The following is an 18,799-nucleotide window of genomic DNA, read 5'->3' as shown; positions in this document are numbered from 1 at the left end:
AATTGTATCTAGTGAGGCCTTTCTGGTTGCTCTCCATTACGAAATGCCCACCTAGCTGACTTGCTGTGAGCTTTTCTAAGGAGAATTCAGCACCTGGGAGCTCAGGGGAGCAGAGCAAGGCCAGGGCTGGCATTTGTCCCTTAGGGGTGCCTATTTCAGGCAGTGACTCTGAGGGGTGACGGTAACAACAAGGGGCCTCTCCTGGCTTCTGAGGAGAGTGTGTATTTCAGCAGTCCTTAGGATAAACACCAACGCGCTCGTGGATCAGTACCTGGTTTAGCAGGATGCATGGGGTTCACAGAGCTGGTTGTGCTGGCTGGTTGCCTGGCTTCACCGGGGAGCTCTGCATAGCCTTCGGCTGGGTCTCCTCACCCAGACGTGCAGCAGGTGCCATGCTCTCCTCAGGTTTATTTTGCTTGTTTTTTTCCAAATCCCCGGGTCGTGAGGAGCCGGCAGCTCTCTAGGATTAACCCAGTTTGCCCCGAGCAGGTGCCTCCCTCAGCGGCATCGCCCCTCAGGCGGCCTGAGGGAGGCGGCCGGGGCCTGCCGGCAGGGCGGACAGCCCTCAGGCACTGGGGCAGCCCCGAGCCCGCCGCCCGAGCCCCGCAGCCCGCCCCGGGCTCTGGGGGTGGGCGTGGGGCCCGGCGCTGCGCGTGAGGAGAGGTGCCGCCCGGGGCGGGGGGCAGCGCGGCCGCTGCAGGTAGGCCTCGCCCCTCTGGGCCGCCTTCGGACACGCCTTTAATGAGCCACGGGCCATTTGCAGCCCCGGGGGCAGGGGCGCCGCTAATCGCGGGGATAAGCGGCTTACGGTGACCCAGCTGCAGCGCGCCCGCTGCCGGGGCGCGGCCGTTCGCGGGGGACGAGGCTGCAGGTTTGGCCCAGCAGAGGAGGCGTGGGCACAGAGGGGGCCGTGGCCTGTCCCTGAGGGTCTGGAGGGGCCCAGCACCGTGTCGGCTGGCAGCGAGTAAGTGCCTGTAGGAGGGGTGCGACCGTGCCCACGGAGAGCACCTGGGGGCGCCTGGGTGCCCCTGGCCTCAAACGGCTCCCAACGAGCCGGGTCGGTGGGCCACAGGCCTCCCACTTGCCCACCACGTCCCGGGACAGCAGCTGGATCTGGGGTGGCCGCAGGCAAAGGCACTGCTGTGCAGCTCTTCCCTGGCTGCCAGAGCACTAACTGCCCTCCTCAGTGCAGGGAAGGCCGCTGGTGAGGGGCAGCGGGGGGCTCAGGCGGTGGCGGTTTGGTTCCCAAAGCTGAGCTGTGGGGGAGAAGCCTTGTACCTGAGGCACGTGAAGTGTGATCCTGGGCTGGCCGCTGGTCCCCACCTGCAGTGTGAGATGGATCAGCCTTGGTCTGCAGGGATGGGACAATCCCCATGGTCTACGCAGTGCCTGTGTATTTCTTACAGGTCTTGCATTATTATAATGCTAAAGTGGCATTTGCTTTAAAGAGCTTGATTTACTGTTCATGAACTGTGCTATTCCTTTTGCTTATAACAACAGAAGTATGATCGGTTTAATTTTTGTTTGCTTAATTGGATTTGTTTCAGGTTTTAATGCATTAGTGTGTTGCTGCAAAGTATATATATAGTAAGTACGTGTTACATATTTTAGTCGGAAACATAAAAGCTAATATGAAATCCATTGGTCATGGATTTTGCAATTCACAAAATCTGCAGCTTGCCTTAGAAGAAGTTTTAAAAAAGCACTTCATAAAATCTTGTTGCCTTTTGAGTAAGGTTAAGCACTGCTTAAAAGTGGTTATATTGAAGTCCTGAATGGTAATTTTGGGAAGGCAGACGAACATGATTTTTAAAGGATGCTCTCTCTTCTCAGTGGGACTGAAATCAGGAATGAGTGATGTGAAGAACACCACCTAAAATAATCATGGCAACGTGGTGAGAACCTGGTAGCTGGCAGAAAAGACTGAAATGGAGAACTAAAAAAAAATCATGTGGGTCATCGAGAAAATAGGTGATGTCTAGGTTCTTGAGCATAAAGTAGTCCAGTGCCACATTCCAGGTGTTCATGGAGCAAAACAGCACTGATAAATGTGATGGTTTCATGTCCTTTCACAATTCAAATCCTTTATAGCACCCTTTTGTGATACATTGGCTGGATATTCCTGAGGTGCAAGGAGTATTTCTATGGAACACCAGTCCTCTGCATTTTGTGGTTATAGTTCATGCAGTGATAGGCACCCTAAAGAAGGCAGCCACGTTCACTCTGTAGTTGCCAACTTCTTGTCTCAAAAAAATAACGGAATCTTTCTGTTCATGGTACACTTGGTGATGTATGAAAGGTAGTAATGGCAGTTCCCAAGGATAATTGCAACGCTGCATGACTATTTCCAGTTGCTTTATTAATTGAGTTTACTCTCCAGTTTGTGGTGATTACTAAAAGAGTTTGCATGTGAGAAGGACAAGCAGGCTGTTTGCAGACAGGGATGACTGAGGCTCAGGTGCTTTCTTAGAAAGGAATGATATAAACGTATTTCAGAAACTGTAATTTGACAGGAGGCTTTCTGGTATTTGAGTACATTTGAAAAAGACAATGGGCACTGATTGCATAGGCTGTGCTGTCTCTTTTCAGATTGACTAGGGTTTTTTTAAGATGATACAGGTGTGTGTGCCTTTTCACAATACTGTTTTCATTTAAAAGGGGCATGGAAAAGAATGTTGGTTAGAATTAGTGACTGACAACTTGCTTTTAAAATTCGATGGAATGAAAGCACAGTCCCCTCAAATTGCACTTACCTGTTAGCAGCAGCTTCCAGATCTGTGCTCAGCATGAGCGTTGTATGTATAGCCATCTGACTTAGTGGCTCCCATCTGTGCTGTAACTCTTCCAGGTAAGGGGACAACGGAGATTCTCTGGGTGTGTAAACATTTTTTCATCCTTTGGTGTGGACAAGAAGTTGGCCTGCATAGCCTTGAACCTTTGCAGGGCTGTCACATGACATGTGAACAAATTTTCACTTGTTAAGCAGTTAAACAGTACCTTAAGTTGAGGCAGTAACTTTCCTGTCATCCCTGGAGAAAATATAAGTGTGGAGGAGATCTTAGCTGGATTTCCAGTCAATGAGGACGGGTAAGCATTGTACTCTAGCTGGTACCATGTTGCAATGACTTCTGTGAAAACATTTTCTTTTAGACCTGTTCTTGTTTGGTGTCGCGCAGATCTGGTTAGATGTAAGCATTCTGGAAAAGCAGCTACAGGCTACCTTGTCTTGGCAGCAGGATAATTCAGCCTTGCTAGCAACACACTCTTTTTGAGGCTGCAGGTGCATGCATAATGCTGGAAGTCTTTGTTTTCCAGGTTTTCTGTTGAGAACTGAGTCTGTCCCCTTCAGTCATTTCTGCTCTGACATGATTGTCTGCTGAGAAACAGGAAGAGAGTAGTGTCCATAATACTTTCAGGACTGAGGCTGGTGAATTGGAGACAAGAAATTCATAAGGAAAGTACCAAAAGCCTTTGGCAAACTGGGCAAGATGTGATGAGAAATATACGTGCTCCTTTGTTTATATTTCTTCTTATTTTTCTTCAGAGCAAAGAAACATTCAGAAGAAGGTGAATGTTGATCTGTATTTGGGCACTAGAAGTGGAGTAGACATTTCTCATCACTGGCTTAAGGCTGCAGCGTGCAGTGTAACCCCCAGCCAAACAGCAGAACGAGGCCGGCTGTGTACCGCACCTCTGTCAGCTGGGAAGAGAGATCCCAGTCTAAGACAGACTAATCTCTCCTGCCCTTCTCAGCCATTCCAGGACACCACCGGTCAGTTCTCCAGTTCCTGCTTCCTGCAGCAGAATAATCTCTGCTCCGGGCTGCAGCAGCACAGCTCTAAGTGTGTGGCTCATAGAATTCCCCACCTTGCATTGTCAGTGCACCCTGCTGTGAATCTTCCTCAGAGACACTCACACCTTGAGGCTTATAGTTTAGAAGGGAGAAGGAGCAAGACTATTGACTTTCTTCAGCAACATCATCAGAAAGCAAAGGCAGCTGGTCACTGCCCCATACATGCTGCTTGCCATTGCTATTTAGAAAGTAGGAACAAGAATAGTGACTATCCAGTGGAAAACCAACAACAGCATCAGCCTCCTGCTGCTTCTTGTATGGATCCCGTGAACCCTTCACTGGTCAATGCATGTTTGTCATCTTATACGGTAGATTCCCCTCTTAGGCACAAATTAGTGGTGTGTCCCTCTTCAAGGAGCTCAAGTGAAAGTGTGAACAGTTGTTGTAGTTCAGCCCTGACACTGGGGGATCTCAATCCATCTAGTTCAGACTCCTTTCAGTCTCTTTTGCATTCCTCACAGATTTCTGCGAACTTTTACTGTTCAATCCAGAAGCTTAAGCAAGAAAGTGCTTTGATGGGGATACGGGGCTCCCTCCCTCTGGAGCCCAAGTCTTCTCCACTCAGTGGCAATTTGTGCTTTGCTCCTGATGAATCAGCTTCTAGTATCCTGAGCACAGGAGAACAGCTAGCTGGAGTAAAGACAAGGGCTGCCCAGGCAAGATGGAAATGGGGTGTTCCATTTGCTAAAGACTGGCGCCTTAATGCAGTGACGAGTCATGCAGAACCTCTCTCTGTCTCTCACAGATATGGATATATTGGCTCAAACACATGGAGAACCAGAATTTCAGGTGACGGCCAGCCAGAAACCCTTGCATCTGGGTTGTGCTCTGGCAGGCTAGTGGATACAGAAGTTAATTCCTTCTACAGCTGCTCCCCTTATTTCATGTGTCAGTCACAGGCAAAGCCAGTTCTGGGAACTCGTAGTCTTTGTGTTCACACAAAAAGTCATTCCCCTGAAAAGGTTCTTAAAGAAGAGCTGTCTAACAGGGCATCCCTGTGTGCTGTATCTTGGAAGAAAGACCTTCCAGCCAGTCTGTATCCAGAGGGTCTGCAGCTGTCACTGGAGACAGATTTAGGGGAGGCTCGGATGAATGTTGGTGTAGCCTTGTATAGGACTCCGAGGGAGGTGTGCATGACAGCCACTTCTCCTGGAGATAAACAGTTTAGACCAGTCCAGCAGCTTAATATTAAACCTGTAGAAGTCAACAACTCTGAACCTTGTGTTAAGTCCAGCAAATGCTCGGAAGAGGTATGTGACTCTAGATCACAAGCAGCCAGAAGAAAGGCTGTGGTGGACAGCAGCCAGTCCAGCCCATCTGGTATTCAGGTTGAGGAAGGCTTTGGTGAGTATTCTGACATAGATTGTATCAGTGTGAGCAGAGAAGAAAGGAGAAACAAATACTCCTACCAAAGCAGCTGGAGGAACTGGGAAGCTGATGCCAATCTCGACCAGTCTGAAGAACCTTCTATGGAGAAGAGTGCCAAAGAACCATGGTGCTGTGAAGAAGGGAGCCAGACACAGGAAACTGTGTCCAGGGAGGTGAGGATGGGCTCACTGTGTAGCATCCCTACTCACAGATAATACATGTACTTGTCTCTGCTTCTTGCTAGAGGTAAAGAGTTAAGGTACAACGGTGATGGGGATGCTTGTCCCTTAGTTTTTTCTGGCACTGAATGGCCAGAATGTCCTCTCTTATGGTCCTGATCCATCCCAACATATGCAACTTTGTCTCACATGCTTCTTCCTGAAGACCAGCATGTTAACTTGGTTGGTCTTGGGAATGTAAACACCTGTTTTTTATATTCTCTGGATCGTATGCAGAGGGAAAGCATTAAACTGGTTCTTACTCTGTGAAGGGTCCTCAGGCTTTTCCATGTCTGAAGTATGTAAGAGTATTCACTGAGCAATGGTGGGAGTAGTGTCAAAGGCATCCAACATAGTATGCTACCCTGAGGAAGCACTGTTCTGGTCTTCATCTAAAATGACTTGCCATGCTGGGCACAGACAAATTGTTCAAGAGTAGTGAGAATAATCATGTGAGTTACTGTCTTTTGCCTGTTTGCAGGTCTCAGAGAACAGCTTCTGGTCATTGAAGGTGAACGAGCAAAGGTAAAAAGACTGGTTTTGTGTGAGTGTGCTGGTACATAACAGGGGAGGAAAACTGCTGCAAAGTGGCTAAGGAGGCCATGTTCCTAGGAATGTTTGGGTTTAGGACTTAACCTACATTATTCTGCCATGGTTGGGTCAGGGGCTGCATCCATTTCTCTTCAAAGGGTTGCCAACTAGAATGGAGCATGCTCTAAAAAGAATATCTGTATCCTTTAAATTCTAGCTTCTAAATTCAACCTTGGTTGTTGCTAGCAATGAAAAAGTGTTGGTACCAGGTATTCCACTTTTCGGTGCAGCAAATTCCAGCATGCTCACTGCATGGTTAGCTAAGATCAAGAACTGGTCTTGTCCATGAGATGGGATTCAAATTTGTGACCTGTGGATAATATGTGTGTGAGATTGCTACCAATTTAGCAATGGTGATACCTTAATTTGGTGTGAGGCTGCAGGTTTTCCACTCTTTAGAGGGAACCACTTGAAATACCTCTTTTCTGCTTGGTGGCTGAACTCTGATTGCCATCTCCCGGCTGTGTTTAACTTTCCTTTGTGTTAACTGGAGCTCACTTTTGTTTTTTTCTTTTTAAGTTTCCAGCACTTGTGTGACAGACAAATGCTAACTAGGTGTTTCCAAGCCTGGAGGAAACACATCCTCTGGAAAAGGGCTGCAGCCAGGCAGCATTACAGACAGCAACTACTTCGGAAAGGCCTTGGTGCTTTGCAGTGGGCTGTGCACCAGAGGAGGATGCAGCTGGAGGTAGCCCAGCAGAGACATGCCTCGGCTCTGCTAGCTATCAGCTTCCACAGGGTGAGGACGGGCTAGGGACAGTAAAAGTGGTGCCATGAGTTTTCTGTTGTGCAGTCAGAGGAGGCAGAAATCCTATTTGGATAGGGAGGAGGAAGGGGTACCCTGTATGAATTTCAGTGATGTGGACCCTGATACTCAGCCTGCAGTTTGTAATCATGTGGTTTCTCCTTCAGTGGAAGGAAGCTGTGGAAAAACAGAGCAAGAAGCAAGCTCTGCAGCCTGAGCCATATTCTTATACCCCAAGTTCATCGGTGGGGTGTTTTGGAGTAGGAAGATTAGCAACTATGACAACCTCAGCTCAGCACCAGCTTACAGTAGGATACTCAAAGGAAGCTGAGCAGGCTTGTAGGTAAGCTGAAAATGTTCTTTCTGTTATCTTGGACAAGTGGAGGTTTACAAACACCACAAGAAATTTTTCTTAAAGGGTGGCAGACTTGTTTCCAGGTCCTTGGATGAATTGTTGCAGATAAGCACTGCAAGAATTACTTAGTTTTAAGAACTAAACAATCCTGTTTCAGAGCTTCTGTGTACTAGTGTTTTCAATCTGATCTGAGTGTCTGACAGAAATACTTCTGCACTATTTCTTGAGTTCAGCTGTCACCTGCATATGTGATACAGGTGTAAATGAGAATGGAGTGAGGCAATACTACAGCATCTAGCAGGACAGTAGAGGTGTCAAAAGAAAAACCTTTTGTTGTGCTTTCTGATTTTGAAGGCAGGAGAACAAGTCCAGACAAAACCAGAGAGCTACCTAAGGAGAAAGAAGGCTCTGGATTCTGTTCTGTGCATGCCTCTTTGGACAGACGGATGTTAAAGCATGCTTGTGACTCTTTCAGGGTGGAGGGAGAATTGTGGACACAGCTTCATCGTAGGCAGAGAGGAAGTGAGTTCTGCTGGAGAGCTGAAGCAATCAGAGATATGAGACGGCTAGCTGGTAAGCACGTGTTCCGTAGCCTTGGAACAGCTTGGATGTAATCACTGTTTCACCATGCTTCTTGGTTTGGGTCTAGTTGTTGCTTTGATCTGGCTTTTACAGAACCTGATCCTGCAAATAGCTGGGCCAGTATCTCTGATGGCAGAGGGTGGCCCACTTGTCGTGTCATACACCTTTTGCCTTGTTCCTTGTCTTCAGCTGCAGCAGATGCTGTTACTCCAGCAATGTCAGCCGTCTCCCTTAGGTGCCCTTCCTCAGACAGCTGGAGTTCAACTAGAGGATGCTTGCTGTATGACACAAGTTGTTTGAAGTTCTTCTAAGGTATTTTTCTTCCTGTCAATCTCTTCCTGCCCTGCAACATAGCAGCTTTCAGATTGTGGCGCCTGCAGAAGGAGCTGCTGAGCAAAGAGGAAGCCAGACTTTTGGAAGCCCGTGCTCTGCTGGAAAAGAAGCAGCTACAAAGTGTTTTCTGGATGTGGCGTTCCCGATGCTCAGAAATGAAACGGATTGTAGCACTGACAACTCACATCCAAAGAAACTTGGTCTCCCGGTAAGTTGTTCATGTGAAAAATCTGTTCCCCATGAAGGTCCAAGGAATCACAGAGGGTGATGTGTTGTTCCATCTTAAAGCCATCTATTCTTTTGTTTTAGGAGTTAATAAACATGAAAGTAGGGATAAACACAGGAAAAGAAATTACTGTGGCCAGAGACATTACAGCTTGCCTTCCTTGTACTGCCAAAGTGTTTTGGTCCTGACCTTTGATGTCCTGAAAGATCAAACCTGAAAGCACTCACTGTGCTGCTGTGCTCTAAGCATGACAGTGGCTTTTTAATGAAATAAACAGAAGCTCAGAAGATGACAGCTTCTGTCTGTCTTTCCTGAAGTAAAGCCAGTTTCAGGGGGAGACAAGCTTGTACATGTGGTTTTCCATGTTGTTCTGTTTTCTTTCATTTTTCTCAGGTGCTTCAGTACATGGAAGGAGACTGCTGAGCAGAAGGCACTTTACAGGTGCAACCTGGCCCATCTCAGAGCAGTATCACTGAGGAAATACTTCCAACAGTGGGTTCAGATGCTGCAGGTCACAGAAGGCAATAAGCAGGCAATGGTGAACTTCCTCCTCCTACGATGGGGGCAGAATTACGGTGAGGAGCTTGGGGTCTGTGCAGAATCTAAGACTTGGAGGTGCTTAGGCTCCTTCCTCCTCTTCTTGTATGGTAAAATCCAGCAGAAAACAGCCTGATAACAGAGAAGCTCAGATGATACATGATATTAACAAGCCAGAGTGGGCAGAGTTCTGGATGTGTCAGTGAAGCTGCAGGGAGATTTGTTGCTCTGCTTTGTAAACCTAACAAAGTCTTAAACCTTGCTGAAAGGAAGCAGTTTGAGGGCTGGGCTGGGCTGAGTTTCTTAGGAATGCCTTTTGATAAACATTGTCTCTTGTTGCTTTCTGTATCTGGTTAAGGACCAGTTATAAGCTCTGTAGCTGACAAGACTGTGACAAAGAGGCCTGAAAATCAGCTGCTGTGGACTACAGAGAGACGGTTTCCAGAGAAAACAAGCTACTCTTTTGATGACTTCTGCCAAAAGGTGAAGCTCCAGAGAGTATATCTGCTGTGGAAAGCAAGGTTGTGTGAGCATCACAGAGCTAAGTGAGTAAAGAAGAGGCAGGTCCTGGAGCCCTGCCCTCGTTAGTAGTGTCCTCTTGACTTTTTGGTCCTTCTGGAAGAACCCCTTTTACCATCCGTCATCTGTCACGTCTGTACTAGTGTCTCCCTCTGGTATCCCTTTTCAGTCACTTTGCTGTCTCCATATCTTCTGTCTCAGTTCTTTCTCTCAGACTTTGGAGCAGTGTAGACTCAGAAAAGCTCTGAAATTATGGCACCAGAAGTGTCTCATGCTGAAGACAATTGAGCAAAGTCCTGAGCAGTCGCACAGGACTGCCTATGAAGAGCCTCTTGCCACGCTCTTTTCTGAGGACTTCTCAACATCTTCTGGTTTTGATAGCAGTGCTCCAGCTACTCTGGCCTCTCAAAGCTCGTTGGAAAAGGTGAGAAGGTCTTCATACATCTAGACTGCTCTGAGGTATTATATTGCTGGGATTTTTCAGGGGAAAATTTCTGTCTCAGCATGGCATTGTCATCAGCGAACTGTGCTTAGTATTTAGGCCTGAAGAGCACTGCGCCTGTTGGTTGTGGAGTTTAAATGTAATCAGAAATCATAAAGTCTCTGCACTCTGTGTCCTCCTTGGTTCATCATTTAGTGATATGGGAAGGTATTGAGCTAGTGAGGTTCTCTTGTATGCTTGCTTCTGTTTGTGGCTGCATGGTGGAAGGGATGAGGTACAAAAGCCTCAAGTGCACATGCCTGTTCCCCCTGTTCGCAGGTAGAAGTAACTAGTGTTGAAACAATATGCTTGCACTCCAGAGCTGTACTTGCTAACCTGCAGTTCCTTTGGATGCATCCTGGATTTCCCTGAATCCTTGCCAAAAAGAGGAGTAAATGGCATGGTCAGAACTGTTAGCTGAGTGATTCCAGTGCAAGGACGTTTACCTCACAGCATGTTCTTCCCTCCATACCTGCAGGAATACAGTTTTAGTGACAGCAGTCAGCAGGGCTTCTCCTCCGTTCTGGCTGCTGAGGATGTTGCACACATGCCACATTACAGTTCTCTCCTGCAACTACACCAATGCGCAGAGCTGCCAGCTGAGCTGGGTGGGGAGCTGTACTTGCAGGCCTCCTTTTCTCCACAGAGCACTGGACCCGGGTGAGTTGGAGACTGGTTCTCTGGGATGCTCGTAGCACTGTCCCCTTGTTTGGTCTGGCTGAATTCCTTCCTTCAGGATAGTCTCCCATGTCACCTCACACCATCTTTCCAGGTACTTCATACTCTTCTTTCTTTCTGTTTTCCCCTGACACTTTTGTCTTGCAGAAGAAACTGGTTTGTGGGAGATCAGTTCCAGTCTTTGGCACTGCAGAGTCAAGACAATAACGCCCAGCCTCTCACCAGTTACTCTGCATGGGAAGAGGTAAGGCTGAAAGGTGGTGTGAGACATGTAAATGTACAAGTGGTTTCTGCAAAGCCCAGTTTACCAAAGAGCCTTTGGGTTTCAGTATCAGCATATGGAAGTCTCACTGCTGTTTTGTCTTTGTTCTTTTCTCTCAGACACAAGGTTTGGGAGATTGAGGCACTTCTCAGGGTAACTCTTCCTACCATTTGCCAGCTAAGCTGGAAATCAGCCAGGTGTCAAGAATTTAAAAGGAAGGTGCTAGATCCTCATGTGTGGGTGTTCATGCCGCGTGTGTGGGTTAGCAACAGGAAATTAGGCAAGCATGGAAGTTACAGTAGCAAGGAGAAAGGCCTGGCTGCATGGAGTAACTGTGTTACAGCAGTAGTTCAAGGCCTTTTTTTGCTTCTGGATTACAGGACTGTAGTTCTGACAAGGAGGTGAAGAGTTGCTGGCACCAAGCAGAGAAATGCTGCCTGCAGAGGTACTTCATTGTCTGGTCAGCTCAGACTCAGCAGCTTGTAAAGGCCCAGCAGTACTGCAGGCTCATTCAGCTGTCTCGGTAGGTATTGTGCTTTCCAGAAGTTTCCTAAAGCTGTCTGTTTTGAGAGCTCTACACTTGTTTTTTTTAAAAGAATACTCTTCCTCTAGTTATCTTTTTTCAGTCTTCAGTGGGAGTTTTGCAGCCTATTATTTTGTGGGTTTCCTGCTTCAAAATTATTATATCTGAACATAAACGCAATAATTTCTGGTTTGATGGGGTGCCTCACAAATTAAAGCAAGCCTAGAACTGCTGATAACAAGCCCTGGTAAGTTCCTATCCATGGAGCTGGCCTTGCTCTCTACTCATTCAGAAGTTGAAGATCACAACAGGTTTGGCACAGCCAGGACAGAACACTGTACAACTTGCCCTGTCCATCGTTTCCTCTGACATTTAATGGGGAAAGGATGCTAACAGATCAGGTGTATTTCCTAAATTCCTTCATGTGTATATTTATTATTAAAGTTGCAGTTACAAGGGTGTGAATCTGTGTGAGTTGTTCCTATAGTTGGTGCAATGACCTTTGTCTTTCTCAGAGCCTTTCTCAGCTGGCACCACTGGGTCGTGGAAAATAAGAAGCGAAAAGCAGCAGCAGCCCTAAAACATCGAGTTCATTGCTGCCAGATGGCTTTCAGCCTGTGGAAGAAGAGACTGGCCCAGAAAGTGGAAGCTGACCAGAGATTCAGGTGTCATATTCACCAGATTACTGCTGATGCTCTACAGCGTTGGCATTCCTGCTGGCAAAGTGAGTTATGCCATCAGCAGCACTTGTGTCTGTAGGAGAGGGATGCTGTGGAGGTGGTTGGGATGGAGAAAGTCCCACCTCTTGTTGTAACTTTGTGTGCTGCTCCTTTGGAATGGCACGTACTAGTCCAGGGGTCAGCAAGCGCCTGTGTCACCACCTTCTTGTGGTTTTAAGCAGGACATGTGCCCTGCTGCTTCCTAGTGCTTTATGCTAGGGGAGATGCTCCTTTGGCAGCTGATTGGAAAAGGGGTGGATCTCGCTTTACTTGCACTACCAAAGGAGTGTTCAAGCAGTGCATTTCAGCAGCTGGGGTGTTAAACAGAGTTCAGATGCAGCATTCCGAGCTCAAACACGACTCCTCAGACCCAACAGCCAGGCTTTGCTTCAGCGGTTTCTTTTGGGACTGCTTAACAGTCCTGATTCTGTCCCTCAAGGGACTCCACGTGCTTTAAGTGCCAAGTACTTACACTGTGCCAGGGAAGGAATACTCCCAATTTTTTATGGAAAACTGCCTTGCAGATGAAAGTGGAACTGATCTGTGATCACTTGCTTGGGAAAGGACAGGGGAGGGGAAAAAAGGTCTAACTGCCTTGCAGACAAAAACCTACAAGGTGAATTGAAAAATCTCTTCAGCTGCTAGAGGACAGGATATCATAGATATCCCATCTGGTATTTGCAGCAGATGTATTCTTTGCTCTTGTCTGGATTCTGTGGTGGCAAAAAAACCCTGTTGGGCTCAGCAAGCTCTTGCATTCTTTCACAGGGAGGCGTGCTATGAGAGAGCTGCAGCAGCAATGGGCTCAGTACAGCTGCCAGGAGAAGAAGAGGTTGGTCCTGCAGACATGGTATTGCCAAACAAGAAAGCAGAAATATGCTGCTCAGTTCTGGGAATGTCATCTTCTGCACAGGTTTGTTTCCTGCTCTCAGATGGTATTTCTGAGGGGAGCTTTGAGTGAAGAACAATTTATGTAGCGGATAATTCAGTGTATTCTTACCAGAGCTTGGGTTTGAAAGTACAGATAACTTGTGTGTAAATGGAGCTTTTGTAGAAGTGCTACCCTGGGGTTGCTGCTATGTTAAGTGATCTGTTATCCATAGCCTCCCACTCCCCATCTTGTTCTTCTCATTCAAAACTTCTTTTCTTTCCAGAACTTCTGTTCAGTCTTAGTTATGCAGTGTGGTATTTGTAAACTAAGCAAAGGAGATGCAAACAAATTTGTGTAGTTTAAAAAAGTGAAATTCTAATTTCCACTGGAATTATTCAGTATTTGCTCAAAGAAATAGTGGGCAGAGGTCTGATGCTTACAAACCTGAATGTTCCCAATTCTGGACACAGCATGTTGATTTAAATTTAAACTAAAGTGAAAAATTGAGTTCAATATATTCCTGCAGAAAAGCAATATTCAGTAAAGCCTGTGAAGGGAGAACCATGATATTCAATTCATCTCAGTGTTAAGTTGCAGTGTAGGTGAAGCTGTAGTATGTTTTGGAGTCTTATGTTATGGTGCAGATCCTGTAAACATATTAGTTTAATCTGAAGAACAAGGTGTCTGCTGTCAATCCTTAACTTCTTATCTTTCTCATCTGTTGTTCAGTAGCTGTCTCATTGAATTGTTTCATTTATGTGGTTTATGTTGTGTGAGGCTACTGCCTGCCTGAAACACAGCAAAGTGTCCAGCTGCAGTGAAGCAGGAATTGTTCAGGTGGTTCTCTTTGAGATAAGTCAGGAGGATAAGAATGAATAAAATTATTTACGCCAAGGATTCATTTAAGGCACAAGAAGTGCAGGTTTGGCCCTAGCGGATTTCCTTTTGAATTGTGGGTTTGGGCTGAGAGGGGACAAAGATCTGCAGAGGAAAGAACAACTAAAAACCCAGTAAAACCTTAGTGGCTGTGAAGCTTAGACTCTGCACTCACCCCACCCGGTTACGTTTTCTTCTGCAAATCGGTCTGTGCGGCGGCACCCTAGTAGGAAGTGTGTTTGAGAGAAGTCCTTAATATTGCTCCTTCCTGTAGAGTGTGTCTCCACCATTAATCTTCCTTCTGAGCTCTCCTTTGATGAGAGAGTGCTTCTAATTTCTCACCTGGATATGGTACAGGCTGAGCCCTGTCTCTTCTGAGGGGGGCATTTTTCATGCTAGGATAACCTGCAATAGATTCTCTTGATCTTCAGAGAAGCCTGCCAGGCAGAGGGTATTTACACCTCTGCCCTATGGTGCAATGGGGCGATTTGCATAATGAAAGTCCAAGTGGAACAAGGAACCAAAAGGATAAGCCAGGAGTTAAAAGCAGATTGGCTCCTGGGGTTGCAGAGGAAAACTGGCCTCCTGTGCATCAGCCTGTAAGATACGGAGAGATTATTGTGGGTGCAGATTTACAGTGCTGTTAATAACAACTCCTGTAGACACTGACTTTTTGGAATAAAATTGTCTCCATAAAGATTCTAGCTGTACATCCCGTGTATGCAGGCCCTTAGTTTGTGACAGCCAAGAAAAAAATTAAAATCTGAATCTTGACAACAAGTTGCTGTCTTAAATGCAGCCTGGTTCTGCAGCAAGCAGGCTTAAGGAGTCAGCTGGGTTCCGTGCTGAAGGAGATTTTAGCAGCAGTTCATCCCATAAAGAAAAGGCATTTGTTTTGTAGGCAAAGTGTTGTGTTCAGTTTGCAGAGGCCTTTGAAGAGGAAGAAATGCTAGAACAGCCAGAAGGAAGCAGACATGCTCCTGGGCTTTGAGGAGCCAAAAGTGCTGGGAATCTGAAGCAAAGCGAGGCCAAGTTGTTCACAAAAGAAACTGTAGTTGAAGAGTCTGAACTTATGTCTCCCAAGGACAAAGCACTGGAAAAATAAGTATCACAGAGCAAGATACGTAAATGTTGATTGCAGAAGGAATAATGGGAACAGCCTTTTTTTCTTCCACTTGCTTTGACCACTTACTTGTGACACTGCAGGGTGGGGTGAGAAAGTGGAATTTGGTCTATAGCCTGTTCGGTGCTGACATGGAAATGTGAGTTTAGGCATCTGCTGCTTTTCTGTGCTTGCATTGTTTTTCAGGTGCCTAGTCACCTGGGCCCAGGTCACTGCTTGTAGACTGAGGCAGCAGGAAGCCCTCTCTTGTTTTAAACGGGTCAGAGAGCACCGTCTCCTAGTCACGAGCTTTACTGAGTGGAGGGTGAAATTCTTAAGAGCTGAACAACGGGTGCCAGGAGAGAGAAACCACACATGCAAGGAACCCTCTCGGGGTAAAGCCTGTCACCGCTGGCGACTGGCCTCAAGAGGACAGCAAGCCCTGCGTCTAGGATCTGTGGCTACTGTAAAACAAGTAAGAAAAGATGAAGGTCCCAATGAAGACCTCAGTGAGTCACTAGGCACTAAGATACTAATAAGGCTTGTATAAAAACCTGGTCTGACTCATGGTGACTGCTTAGTCCCTGCCTTCATCACCATAATCTGGCGTTGATTGCAGCAACCATCTGGAGCACAGCAATAAGGAATAGGGACATTTTGACCAGAGAGATGAGCGCGCTCCTTCCTCTGTGCTCAAAGATGAGGTGGGATAATCACTGTCCCTGCAGAGCAGGGCGAGCTGTCAGAGCTGCAGCTTTTTTCCAAAGACTCACAGCCAGCAAACCATAAAGAGGTCGATTGATTTGGAAGGCCTGAGTCAGTCCTGCTGGGATCTCATCTGTGCAGCTTCCAGCCTGGGGTCTAGCACATTAAACTACCTGCAGGGATATGAGCATGAATGTATCTCTAAGGCTAGTTTGTGTGTGTGTGTGCGTGCGCTTTCTGCGCACATTGTGTTTAGCCTTGGCTGCAGCTGTGTTATTTCTGTTTGCAGGCCTGCAACTACTGGACAAAAGCAGCTGCCTTTTCCCAGTGCTCACGGCAGCGCAGTACCCTGATAGGTGCTAGGAAGAACAGGAAGATGTCTCTGTCTTGGTCCATGAGTAAGAAGATGCCCCCACCTCTTTTCCTTTCATGGGGCCATGTGTGGAGTGTGAGTGAGGAGGGAAGGGGAGTAGTGTTTGTCAGGCAGATGACTGGGATTCCTCTGTGGAGTAGGTGCTCATGGCAGTTGAACTCTGAGTAGGTTGCTTCTGAGTTCAGGAGCCAAAGGACTAAGGGCTTATAGCAGCTCTGGTCTCTCCTTCTCCTGATCTGAGGTTAGCTCCTGCGTGATTCCTCTTTTCTTTCCTAGAAAGCAGAAGAGGCAGAGAAAAGGGTTCAGCACTAGCTGCCCCTCTTGGGCTTTTTCCCAGTGCCATTCACCGCTGGCTGGTGATCTACAGAAACCAAAACAGGGCTGAAAGGCTGCTTCTCCCTCACTTGGTAGTGAGACCTGGTGTGGTGGGACCCTCCCCTGCACATGCAAGGATCCAGGAGAACAAAGCAGAGGTGGACTTGGAGGAGTGGGATGAGAAGTGGCTTGGGTAAGTGGAGTGGAGGGCTCTGGGCTTTCTCTTGTTCCTCCCATCAGGAAAGGACTCCCTTGTAGGGCTGTTGGGCTGATAAAGCTCATTTTCCCCTCTTCCCTATAGCAGGAAGTATGTGAGGTGGTGGCATCGCACAGTGATACTTCGCCGGTGCCTGCGTGACAGGAGACTGCACTGTCTGGCAAGGGGATGGCACCAGTGGAAAGAAGCAAGCAAGGTGGTGATACTGGCTCAAGTGTTGGTGAGCATCTGGTGCTGCCACAAGGGTGGCAGTGATGGGTGTTACTGGGTGAGCCTACTGTGCTTGCAGCCTCACATACATCCTGGGAGATGAGACCTGGGGATTTAAAAAGTACCAGTGTGCGCCAGAAATCCTGGTTTGCTGCTGTGGCTACTTTTTCTGTCTTTCTCTTTGAAATGCCAGTACGGCAGACTAGCATATCCTCATATTTAGTTGTGCTTTGCTCCATCTTACGGAAGGGAAGCTGAGACAGGATGCTTTGTATAGATTGTCTGTAGCCTGTGCAGAAGGTTCACAGCAAGTATTGCCGTCTTTGTCCTTGTATTCCTGATACATCCCTTTGGTGTCCACAGCCTGCCAAGAGCCGTTACTTGCTTTCCCCTTTTGCTGAGGCCCTGGCCACCTATGGAACAAACCCGTATCTGTCTGGCTGCTTGGGCATTAGCTGTGTGAGATGTGCTCTGACCTGCCCACGGGGCAGTACAGTGATGTGAGTGTAGCAAGCACATCCACAGTCACTGAGGAGCTGTGCTGAAGCACTGATGGGGTGCTGTTCTTTCCCCAGGGTACTGTGACTTAATCAGCCACAATATTTGCAGGAGACAGTAGTTCAGTAAGAGCTTTGTTAGCAGTCAGTTTTGCTCATTACCAATGCAAAGTCATTCAGGAGGGACCTGGGGAAGCAACTGGAAGCAAGATAGAACTAGAGGGGAAGTGAAGAAGGGTCTCTCCTGCCAGAGACCATTTAATCTGTGCACTGCCTCTTTTCTGGGCAGGACCAGAAGAGACTGATAGAAAACGCCTGGAGAGTGTGGAGACGACGACATTTGCAAAGCTGTGTGGTACAGAATTTTTTGGAGGAGGAAGCCAGGAGCCTACTATCTCAGGTAAGCATTTATGACTGCTTTAAGTCTTTGGACCTCAGTGGACCAAAAAGCACTCCAAAGGGACAACTGGCATTCCCTGTGTCTCTCTCCCTGCACAAAGCACTCGTGAGAAGTTGAATACATCAAGCAATGGGACTTGCCTATAACAAAGGGAAATAGCTTCCAGCTTTATATGGGTTCATTTCTGGGTGTTTTTCAAAGCTTTGTTTCAGCAGTCAATTTCCGTGACATGTGCCCCCTTCCTCACTGTTATCAGAGATGTTAATCCACTAATCCCCTGCCTCTCAAGAGCCCACTCAGGGAAGAAACAGGCTCCACACTGGTGTGGGAGGACCGTGCTGCCTTGCACCCAGGGACAGGCAAATCACTATAAATTTGAGCGAGCAGGCAAAACCTTAGATCTCAAATAGCCAGTTCACTGCTGTGCCCACCTCCCAAAGTTCCATGCAGGATTATGTGCTCTAACGAGATGAGAGCAGGTACTGAAATTAGAGGGCAGAAGGGGACATTGCTCTTCCTTTTCTCACGTGGGTTTGTACTCTGCACTTAACTTACTGGCTACAGGAACATAGGGGAGACAGGGAAGGGCTCTGAGTGAATGGGGAGGCAGCTGGCACAGGCGTTTGCTGGAGAAAAAGCTGTGTTGATGGGTGCTGGGAGAGTGGGTGGAACCCCTCAAAGGTAACCCGAGTCTTTGATTTGTCCACTTTACTATTGAAGGCTTTTGGAAGGTGGCGCCAGCTAACAGCATTCCAGCTCAAGGACAAAGGACGCTGCTGAGTGGTGGGGCCTGCCGGCAGCTGCTGCTCTTTCAGGACACGTGGAGGATACAGCTGGCTGTCACAACAAAGAGCTGGTCCTGCCAACCAAGAAAGCAAACACTCTGCTCACGTGACAGAAGCAGTGCTACAGGCCAGAAGTGTGCTAGCCAAAGGACAACCCGGAAGAGATGGTACCTAGTTAAAGGTTCTCTTTAAAGGACTGATACCCTACCTCCCTAGAAGCACAAACTGAGAAGTTACTCCCTTTTGTTGTGAGGTTGTATTCCCTTCTCCTCTGGACCCTGATTTTGCTGGTGTTCCGATTAAAGGTCAAAAAAACACCTTATACGCTGTCCCTTTACTCAGTCTTTTTTCCTGGACAGGAGTTTAGTGTCACACAGGGGAGTAAGAAAATACATCAGTCTTAAAAGAGATGAGCAGGAGTCTGCCGGTGCAAACGCTACAGCCTGTCGATTCCAAAG

The 18,799-nt window shown here is 47.4% G+C and overlaps 1 protein-coding gene across 5 annotated transcripts; it reads left to right on the top strand.

The window, feature by feature from the left end:
- Positions 1-816: 816 nt before the first annotated feature.
- Positions 817-18,663, top strand: C3H1orf167 (chromosome 3 C1orf167 homolog). Of its 5 annotated transcripts, none has more exons than XM_056330952.1 (21): positions 817-964; positions 3,316-5,394; positions 5,921-5,964; positions 6,550-6,769; positions 6,943-7,118; positions 7,606-7,703; positions 8,067-8,253; positions 8,665-8,846; positions 9,167-9,353; positions 9,529-9,751; positions 10,287-10,468; positions 10,634-10,730; positions 11,129-11,271; positions 11,787-11,995; positions 12,759-12,903; positions 15,047-15,314; positions 15,834-15,942; positions 16,194-16,425; positions 16,534-16,669; positions 17,446-17,556; positions 18,277-18,663. In XM_056330952.1, exons 2-21 carry the CDS (start codon positions 4,111-4,113, stop codon positions 18,334-18,336), a joined length of 4,293 nt encoding a protein of 1,430 aa, XP_056186927.1. In that variant the 5' UTR covers positions 817-964; positions 3,316-4,110; the 3' UTR covers positions 18,337-18,663. The 5 variants fall into 5 exon arrangements, with proteins under 5 accessions (XP_056186927.1, XP_056186929.1, XP_056186926.1 ...); XM_056330951.1 differs by having other exon boundaries at positions 827-964; positions 3,545-5,394; positions 8,070-8,253; XM_056330950.1 differs by having other exon boundaries at positions 827-964; positions 3,545-5,394.
- The last annotated feature ends 136 nt before the right edge of the window (positions 18,664-18,799 follow it).

Source organism: Falco biarmicus, chromosome 3 (genome assembly GCF_023638135.1).
Source record: "Falco biarmicus isolate bFalBia1 chromosome 3, bFalBia1.pri, whole genome shotgun sequence".
Classification (NCBI taxonomy): domain Eukaryota; kingdom Metazoa; phylum Chordata; class Aves; order Falconiformes; family Falconidae; genus Falco; species Falco biarmicus.
Note: the sequence above shows the minus strand (reverse complement) of the source record. Positions and strands in the feature narration are given on the sequence as shown.

Bases quoted from the DNA above. Each gene is read 5' to 3' on its own strand.
- C3H1orf167 (XM_056330952.1), top strand. From the start codon at position 4,111: ATGGATCCCGTGAACCCTTCACTGGTCAATGCATGTTTGTCATCTTAT. The intron at 10,731-11,128 runs GTAAGGCTGAAA...TCTGGATTACAG, and splicing joins GTTACTCTGCATGGGAAGAG to GACTGTAGTTCTGACAAGGA. The intron at 16,426-16,533 runs GTAAGTGGAGTG...TCTTCCCTATAG, and splicing joins TGGGATGAGAAGTGGCTTGG to CAGGAAGTATGTGAGGTGGT.